General features: G+C 38.7%; 1 protein-coding gene across 1 annotated transcript in view; it reads left to right on the top strand.

Annotated features, from left to right (window-relative positions):
* GNAI3 (G protein subunit alpha i3) overlaps positions 1 to 10,432 on the top strand; it is a 62,150-nt gene continuing 51,718 nt past the window's right edge. Inside the window, exon 1 of the mRNA XM_049880149.1 lies at positions 1 to 255. Coding sequence (XP_049736106.1) covers positions 138 to 255 — 118 coding nt within the window. The 5' untranslated portion in view covers positions 1 to 137. The remainder of the gene's footprint in view (positions 256 to 10,432) is intronic.

Here is a 10,432-nt window from a genome sequence, read left to right as displayed (position 1 = left end):
CCGGTTCCTCTGGGCGCTCCGGGAGCTGAGACTGAAGAGGGACGCCGCCCAGCAGCAGGCGCCGTCTCAGTCGCCCGAGCCGCAGTCGCCGCGGTGTGTGAGTGAGCCCGGATACGGTCCCCTCTCCCGCCGCCGCCATGGGCTGCACGTTGAGCGCCGAAGACAAGGCGGCGGTGGAGCGGAGCAAGATGATCGACCGCAACTTGCGGGAGGACGGGGAGAAGGCGGCCAAGGAAGTAAAGCTGCTCCTGCTTGGTATGGGGCCGTGGGCGTGGCTGGCGGGGTGGTTGGGAGGCCCTGGGCACTTGGAAAATCTGAGGGGGGGTCAGGCCGGGCCGGTGTAAAGGACTCCGGAGAGATCTAGAGGGCTTGACGGGCTTGGGGCGGGTATTTAGGTTGGTGTCTGAGGCCCCGGAGGGCGTGATGAGGGGGTGGGGTTTGGGGTTGTAGGAATTAAGCTGTAGAGGGTGTGACTCCGGGCTGGAATTGGGTTTAGCGTAGAGAGCTTCGGAATGGGGCGGTACCGTAAAGAGACTGTTAGGAATATAGGAAATACTCATAAAACAGCTGATATTAGGGAAACTTTTGTATGGATTTGCAGTGTTTTGATAGCAAGGAGTTCGGGATACAGTGTAATGTGTAGGGTTTGTATAATGGTTTGCGAATTTGAAGCGTAGTGGTACTCTTAGAATAGAGCTGGGAAACTTAGAGTAATTAATATAAATAGAGAGGTTGGGGCAGAGCGATCACATAAGGACTCTGTCATTAGAGAGTGGGCATTTTGAACTGTTGGTAAGTGGAGGGAACTTGGATTATCCAGGAACATAAAGGTGGGTGACAGGTTATCGGGTATGAACGAAGAGAGCTTGGGTGCTGAGGCCGTCTTTATACTTGTCCTGCGTTTTCTATCATTTTTATTCTCTTAAATTTTACAGCCCCCTCCCCTGTTTTTATAAAGGGGGGATGTAGAGAGCTGGGGAAATTTAAAGAATGGCTTGGTTGAGATTTGTGGCAGTTGAGGTAGTGGACATAGATTATCTATTGGGAGTTGCTCAATAGTTGGCTAGGGGTGATGTGCAGTGTGAATGAAGGAGTTAGGAAAAGTTAAGAAATTGGACATATTTCTTCTAAAGACCGACAGATCTATGGTGAACTGTTTTATCTTTTTTGGTTTCTTCGAATAAAAAATATTGGCTTTAGGCATTACTTTTTATGATGCTACCTGACATTTTTAAAAAATAGCTTTTACGGACCATCAGGTGCATTTTGCTCAGCAGGTTTAGTTTTACAATTTTTGAGAGACTGGCTTCTAGAGGCTCAGTAAATCATATGAAGTACCTTGGCATTAGTTTACCAATAAATCGAGCCACATTTCTTCACTATTAATATTTTCTAGGGACCCATTAGAGAAGAATAAGAATAAAGTGGTTTCTTAAGCAATAGAACAGCTTAATTTTTAAAACAGTTGACTTTTGAGAAAAAGTAGCTGCTTTAGGGGAAGTGCCAAATTTTCATAGTGTAAAACAGACTCAGAGGACAGAATGCACCACCATAATCCAAGGCTTGTTTTAGTTTGAACTTTGGGACGTGCTGGCTGCACCTGCTAGTCTCTTCTTGTTAACATATTTGTTTGTCTGTTGATCGCAGAAGCCCTGGTAATAGCTTTTTTGGATATAAGGGGAAAACTGCATTGGATTTTGAGCTTCCAGTTTGACTGCCTAAACTTTCAGAAGGCACAAATTCAGATTTAGTTCAAGATTTCCACGGTCTATGTAATAGATAAGGAGCCCTGGTTCCGCAGTGGTTAAGTGCTTGGCTTCTAGCCGAAAAGTCAGTGGTTTGAACCCACCAGCCGTTCTGCGGGACAGCGATGTGGCAGTCTGCTTCTGTGAAGATTTACAGTCTTGGAAGCCCTACGGAGCAGTTCTACTCTGTCTTGAAGGGTCGTCGTGGGTTGGAATCGACCTGACGGCGGTAGGTATGTAACAGGTGTTGTTGTGGATGAGCACAGTCCCTGGCACATAGTAGGTGCTGCTTAAACATTTGCTGCTAATCAGCCTGAGCCAGCTAATGTTGGACATTGGTCCTGGGGCCTTTCAGATGTTTGGTACAAAGTATAACAGTGAAGGCATTTTCTATATTGATAGGTTGGTTATGAGGTTAAAGGTGCATTCTCGGCTTCTGTGAGTGTTTTGATTTACATTGGCCGTCGGAGATCCCTTGGGCCGTTAGCCTGTTTTAATATAGTTGTAAACTATGAGACTTTCTTCCAAATGGCAAGACTTAGCAGGCAGAACTCAGGCAAGTAGAACTCGTTCAGATGTTTAGAAAAATCTTTATTCGGGACTTTATAAATATTACATTTAATTAAAAACAAAAGCATGTGATGATTTAGGAAACTTGAAAAGCAGTAAATAAAAATCAAAGTATTAAAGCATTTGTTTTTAATTTTTATCACTTCATTTTTAAAAAAACTTTGTTGTTTTTGAAAATATACACAGTAAAACATATACCAGTTCAACCGTTTCTGCATGTACAATTTAGCGACATTGGTTACATCCTTCGAAATGTAATTCAGATATAATCATTTTTGAAATGATTGTGCAATCATTTTCACCTTCGTTTTAAGTTTTAAAGTTTATCTCAGGGCAGTAGTATCAGGGGTTCATCTAGCCCCCATGGCTCTAGAAAGTCTGGAGTTCCATGAGAATTTGAAATTCTTTTCCGTAGAATCTTTGATCGAAATGTTCAGCAGTGATAGCTGGGCATCATCCAGCTCTTCTGGTCTTTTGGCAGAGGAGGCATTAACTTCATTGTTTTTTACGTAAGTTTTTTTTTTTTTTTTGTATCCTTGAGCAAGTTAAATCAACAAATTCAAACAGGTTCCAGAGAGATGTTCTTGCTTGAGCCGGATGATGATGCACATGTGAAGTTAAAACTGCCTTCCTTGCTATTTATGTAAAATGTACTCATCGCTGTATGTGATTTTTTTTTTTTTTTGCTGTTGAGTACGTTCTTTGATGTACATGTGAGTCATTTTTACTTCATCACTCTGAAACTATCAAACTTAGTCTAACTTGAGATCTATCTCTATTACCTTTGTCTTCCCTGGGACATGATAGGTGCTCAGTAAGTAGTAATATATTTTTGTTGTCAAAGGGATGTCGTTTAGCCTAGTGGTTAATAGTCTGAAGTCAGACTGCTTGAAAACCTGATTCCCACTTACTAGCTATAACCTTGGGAAAATTCATTTATTTCTCTCTGCCTCAGTTTCCTCATTTTTAAAATGGAGAAGATAAAGGTACTTCATAGGATTGCTGTGAGGATTAAATACGATAGGGTAAAGTGGAATACAGTCTGGCACATAGTACTAGCTCAGTGAGTATTAGCTATTGTTGTTATTATAAAATCGAAATGAATGTTATAGATTATAAATACTGTAGAAATTTAAATAAGGAAACCAGTGTGGGCTAAAATAGCTAAGGAAGACTTCAGTACTGTAATTTTCTCTGCTGTTTGCCTGTTTTTGAATTTTCTTTAGGTGTTATTGGGAAGATCTCGATACGCCAAACTTGTGTTCAATCACAATATTCTACTGAAAGGCAAAATCATGCAAAGCTTCCTAGCCAGTGTGCTGGCACATGGAATGGTTTATTGGTGTGCTGTTTGAAAATTTGTTATAGCGTTGAAATTTTGTTTTAATTAATAGTGTTGAAATTGTAAATCCTTCTTATAACTTTTCAGAATTTTAAAACAGTTATGCTATTTTAACATTTTTGGTGATTCTCTCTATAAACTTTCTGAATTTGATAATTGGAAAATATTTTATTTGGAAGGATTGTATTTCTGGTCATAATTCATAATATAGAGAAATATATATATATATTTTACCAAGCCTCTCTAGTTTACTCCAATGAGCCTTACAAATATTATTATTTTCAATGTGTGCCATGATGTGACAAAGGTTGGGAAGCACTGGTATAGTGGATAAGAGCCTTCCCTTTGGATTCACACAAAACTGTTCAAATCCTATCTCCACTCGCTAGCTTTGAGACCCAGAGCAGGTAACTTAACCACAGAAAGGTAATTGTCATGTATGTTGAGATGAAGATGATGCCTTCTTCATAAAATGAAAGAGATAATGTATGTAAAGTGCTTAGCAGTAACGCATCTTGTTGTCATCGTGTGCCATCAAGTTGATTCCGACTCATAGCAACCCTATAGGACATAGTAGAACTGCCTGCCTAGTGAATAATAAATACTGAGTAAATGGCAACTCCTGTTATTAAGATGATGTTAGTGAAGTTTATCTTTTTAGTGCTTTTTTTTTTCCCAGGAATGTTTCAGACGGATATTTGATTAGTTTTCAAATATTAACATATCCTTCTGAGACATCTTCAAAGGATTTTAATAGATATCCCTGTTCTGGTGAAAGATTTGAATATTATTATGTAAGGTTGTAACTTAACAAATGGTCCATTCCTGTGCTTTCTCCAAATTTCCATTTCTTGATAGCTTACCTCAGCAGGTCCTAAAAAAAGTTATTGTACAAAATGAGATTAATTTTTAATGCCTTGCTTTGAGATTTTACTGGTGGTGGTGGTATGGCAAAAATTAAGTTGCCTTGCAGAGAACTGGAATCATCTAATGAATTTAAACCCTGTATGATATAATTTTTTTTATCATATAATTGGTTATTCACATTTAAATTTCTGTGTTATTGACTCAATATGTTTATTCTTCTTGAAGTTAATACTGTCCTTTAATAAATATGCCATTGCCTTATATCTTCCTATATGATGATTCTTCATAATGCTTGCGGTTTATTTGGGATAATTCATAGACTGTTACTAAATTTCCTGTGAAGATGCAAAAAAGAAAAACTGGTGTAAAAAAACAGAAACTGGCTTCGCAAAAAAGTTTTTGTTTTATATGTGCACTTGTGTCTTTTATTTAAGTGTATTTTTCAGTTCTGCAGCCTGAAAATGTCCTTTTCAGGAATTATTGTAATCTTCTCTAACTATACTAATCCAAGTGGTTTTCTTTCTTATCTGAATTCCTGTAGAATAGTGATAACCATAGAGTAGCGTGCTTAGTACTTAATAGATTTGACAGGACATGTAACCTTTTAATCAGGGCTGCAGCTATGTTTCTTTAAAAATAATATTTAGATTATTAAGCTTATTTGTACTACTACAAAAAGTAAAGTTGGTTTTTGTGCATTTGTTTCTGATAAAAAGGTTTCTGATGGAGAGATCTTGATTTAGAGAAGGTTGGTGAGACCTAAGGAGTTCCTGGGTGGTGCGAATGGTCAGGTGCTCAACTGATAACTGGAAAGTTGGAGGTTCACATCCACCCACAGGCACCTCCGAAGAAAGAGCTGATACCCAAACCAAATCCTTTGGGCCTTGAGTCGGTTCCAACTCACAGCAACCCTATAGGACAGAGTAGGACTGCCCCACAGGGTTTCCAGGGAGCGCCTGCTGCACCGGAACTGCTGACCTTTTGGTTAGCAGCCGTAGCACTTAATCACGATGCCACTAGGGTTTCCAAAGACCTGGTAGTTTACCAAGTAGAACTGTGCTCCGTAGGATTTTCAGTACACTACTTTTCGAAGACCTGGTAGTCTACTGAAAACCCTGTGGAGCACAGTTCTACCCTGATACACATTGGATTGTCATGAGGCAGAAACAGCTTGACAGCAGCTGGTTTTGGTGAGACCTAACGCACTGTGGGTCACCATGAGTCGGAATTGACTCAATGGCAACTTTTTTTTTTAAAAAACATTGTGCTGTTTACTCTCTCCCTCCTTCATTGTGTCGAGCTGCTTCATCTTCTAAGTTTCCTGGAAAGTGTAAGGGAGTAGGTAGGTCTCAACAGATACTTCCACTTTGTTTTTTACCCTTTCTCCCTCCTCTTCCTTCCAGGGTTTCTTGCACAACATTTTTTTTTTTTTAACCCTTTAGACTGTCAGAGGATCCACAAACTTTCTAAAATTGATAGCAAAATTTGTGGGTGTAATCATTTTTTAGGGAGGGGAGCCATGTTTTTCATATGGTTCTTCCCTCACAATACTGCCTAACCTCCATTCTTGAAAATCTCATCTTTGAGCAGGAAAAAGCAATATTAAGAGAGAGGAAAGCCAGCAGCCAGACAGAGATGGGATGTTCCAGATGCAAAGGCAGATGATAGGAAAAACCCTAAACATGGTAAGACATGGTGAGGAATCTTATTTCCTTGTTTAGAGGTCAGTTTTTTACTTGAGAATTTTTGAAAAACCTGTTTTCTGTACTTGATATGGTTCTGCTTTCTCCCCTTCCCCTACTGAGTTAATGAACTGCCACTTAGTCCAAGTCAATATATCTAACATAGGACTCGTCTGCCCCCTTCACCTTCTCCCTCAAGTCTGCCCGTAGTTCTGAACTTTTCTGTTCTGACGCCATCTTTCTCAAAATCATCTAGGCTGAAAATTGCAGTCATTTTTCTACTCTTCTCTTGCTCTGATCCCTCATAACCAGCCAGTTGACAAATCCTATGACTCAGCCGTTACCAGACTTTTCAGATTTCCAGTAAAACGAAAAGAAAAAATTGCGGACTGACAAGCGTTCTGATATTTTATTTTTCATAGTAAATACATTAAAAAAATTATCCCAAATTACCATTTATTATGATTACTAATTAGTTACCTTTCCTCCATGAAACTTTTTAATAATCTAAATTGCCTATGATCTGTCCCTCTCTTTTTGACACCTCGTAGTACTTTGTGCCTATATTATGCGGCTTTAGTCTTATTTAGAGTGTGGTTACTCATACGCTTCTTGTTTACTGCCGTCGAGTTGACTCTGACTCATGGCAACTCATGTAGCATAGAACTGTGCTCTGTAGCGTTTTCAGTGGCTAATTTTTCAGCAGTAGATCACCAGACCTTTGTTCAGAACCTAGTACAATGCTAAGGTTTCTTGCCGGTAAAGAGCAGAAACCCACTCAAACCAGTTCAAGTAAAAAACAGGCTTATTGAAAGGACACAGTAGGCAACTTTGTAAGCATCAGGCATCCAAGGATAGATAAAAATGAAATACAGCTAGGTCTCATGGATTGTGATACACCCAACCTACAACTCCTACAGAAAGATCTCTTGCCCTGATTTGCTAGTAAGTCAGCTCTTCAGACCACCTTTTCTGCTCACGACTTCTCTGCCCTTGCCCCTCCCTTCCAATTTTCAGTTTGCATGTGGCTTTGGCTTACTCTCACGCTTTCTCTGGCTCACACTCTGCCTGACCTGGTAGTTGCAGTGCTCCATGACTTCTGACTCAGGTTTCCCAGGATCCCTGTTCCAGGTTCCTGGCTAGGAGTATCACATTGGCCCAGCCTTGTCAGGTACCTGCTATAATCTAGTCAGGTGTGGTGGGGATGTGGTAGAGGTGAAGGAGTATCCTAAGTTTTATAAGGCTGACCTTTTCAAAGACTGAAGTAGGTCAGAGTCTCTAAAAAGAAGGCATGGCCAGAGAGCTAGTGATTAATAAATAGATTACAATGCTTGCAACCTAGCAGATACTCATTAAATATAAGTTTAATGTAATGGAATGAGATAGAAATATTGAGGAACCAAACATATCACTTTTTTAGTTTCTCATTAGTTCATGACAATATATTTCCTATTGGTCACCATTAGTCATTTTGTGTGGTTAGGAGATACAATTAAATTCAATTTGAGGTAGGGCTAAAGGATTTTAAATTCCTTTTATCAACACATCCAACTCAGAATAGTTAATGTCACCTGAATTTAATTACCTTTGATTGTGGTTCAGGAATTAATTTTTAAAATACATATGATCAGCTCAAGGTCTTTATCATCCTTGCTTTTTCCTTGCTCATTTCCCCCTACTACTTTTATAAGCGAGTCCTTGGGTGGTACGAGTGGTTAAGTTCTGAACTACTAGCTGAGAGATTGGCAGTTTGAAGACAGGCAGTTCATGCTTCCAAAAAGTCAGCCTTGACGCCTATGGAGTATTTCTCCTGCATGGTTGGTGTCACCATGAGTCGGCATCGACTGATGGCAGCTGACAACAACAATAACTTTTTATGAGTACCAGAAAATAGTCTGAGGCTAAGGGAGGAGGTAAAACAGACTGTTTTGCTCCTTGCTAACAATCTTGCTTACAAGTTTTTGTTAGGCAGTAGGTAAAGACATTCGGCAAAGTAGATTGCTGGTAGCTTTTAGCTGTCCATGCTCTCCTCCATGCTCTGTGTTCACCTTATGTTTACTTAGATTAGCTTTGTTTTGCTTTTTTGAGAGATGGGACTTGTTGGCGGAAGTAGAGAGGGAGAGATGATTTAAGTACTCAGGAGCTAGAACATCAGCAGCAAAGACCAAAAAATAAAAATATTGTGGGTCTCATAATAAATATCTAGAGCAGTGGAGACTAGATTTGTTCAGGGTATTGAAGATTTTTTTTTTTTAATTGTTTTCTAGCTAACAGAATATAGTAGAAGTAAAATACATCTCTTTGAACTGGTAACTAAATTCAAAAGTAGGAGATACCATTAAATAATAAGCATAGGGCAAAGATACTGAAAATTGAGAGATGAGTTTTAGTCCTAATCTCTGAGCTTCATTTTCCTTTTTCTGTACCAACAAGGAGTGTAAATTGGATTTCAGGGTTCCTCATCTGTGAAGTTAATACTGTCAACCAGATGGAATATTTTGGCAAGTTATAAAGAGCCCTGTTTTTTTTGTTATTTCTCATATTCTTGAGTTTGATTGAAATTAGTTTAAGGTAATAAACTAGGAAGATAGTTAAAAACTAAGGTTAAAACCCTCAAAGATATAAATTCATTAAGTACCCGAAAGGTGTGTTTTGAAGAGAATACAAATCAATTATTCTAGTATTTGATTAGCCTCCTCTCTATTTTAATTGTCTTCATTTCTGTATAATTCTTTTTCTGTGTTTAGCAAGTTATCTTTAAGCCTTTTATCTACCCAGGCTATTCTGTTACCTGCTTAGTAATCAGCTGTATCATTTCTGTAATTCAGGCTGCTTGAACTGAATAACATTGTGTTAGTTGTTCTAGTTTGATGCAGCACCCCATGTAAATGAAATATTCTATTTTCCATGACTTGCCATTAAGTTGTAACATAAGTTAATACTTCTGATTTGAACCTAGCAAAGAAGGAAGACATCAGAAAGATCAAATTTGTGTGAGTTGTACCTGAATAATGTTCTAGTGATCTTAGAAACAAGTTTCAGGAAGATCTACTGTTTAGACCTAAGTTTCCTCTGATTTCCAGGTTAGGCTTGGGAGATAATTAAAGGTTTAAGAAAGATTGTTAACTAATTAAGATTATCTGAGCTGTTATGTTCATTGATCTGTTACTGTTTTGGTGGCGATGGCCTCTTTTTGTCATCAAGTCATTCTCAAATGGATGTTTTTAATACTTATATAAGCGTCTTTCAGTTTCTTGAATGATGTTTTGTATTTTATATCAAAATATTCTTGTTGCTTAACTGATAATATTGTAAAGCTGCTCATGTAAATCTATAACTGTTAAGGAGTCAGGCACATCCCAACATGATCAAAACATACATTCTGTTGGTAAATTTAAATTGTGCCTGTATCTCCTCCTTCTATTCATCAGACCTACAATTCATACTTACTACACAGGTGATATAAACCAAAAATCAAACCCGTTGTCGTCGAGTCAATTCTGACTCATAGTGACTCTATAGGACAGAGTAGAGCTGCCTCACAGGGTTTCCAAGGAATGGCTGGTGAATTCAAACTGCCAACCTTTGGGTTAGCAGTTAAACTCTATAGGGACCATTTAAATCAAACTTCCTTAAAGTTAGCAAGGATTCTTGCCATCTTGTAATTAATCTTCCTGTAATGATTGATTGTGTAACCTGTTTATACTTGGTCAGATACTAAAAATTTCCTTTATCCTTTTGGGTTGGATTTTAAAATTAAGATAGTCAGTATTCCATTAAATTCTAAGAACTTACGGAAATGTTACATTGTATTTGGATTTCTGTTTTAGTCCCATATTCATATCCCTAGAGTCCCTGAATGGCACAGAGGGTTAAGTGGTCAGCTGCTCACCAAAAGATTAGCAGTTGGAGTCCACCCAGAAGCACCTTGGAAGAAAAACTTGGCAATCTACTTCTGAAAAATCAGCCATTGAAAATCCTGTGGAGCACACAGTTCTACTCTGACACACATGGGGCCGTCATGACTTGGAGTCAGCTTGACAGCAGCTGGTTTAGTTTTTGTTGCATTTATTGATATCCCTAGTTTTTATACTTGTTTAAGTGCATGAGCAGTTACCATCGTAGTGACCCCATATTGCAGAATAGAACTTCAGTCCATTGGGTTTTTCTGACTTTGACCTTTCAGAAGCAGCTCACCAAGGCTTTATTTCCAGGCATCTCTGGGT

Source organism: Elephas maximus, chromosome 3 (genome assembly GCF_024166365.1).
Source record: "Elephas maximus indicus isolate mEleMax1 chromosome 3, mEleMax1 primary haplotype, whole genome shotgun sequence".
Lineage (NCBI taxonomy): Eukaryota > Metazoa > Chordata > Mammalia > Proboscidea > Elephantidae > Elephas > Elephas maximus.
Note: the sequence above shows the minus strand (reverse complement) of the source record. Positions and strands in the feature narration are given on the sequence as shown.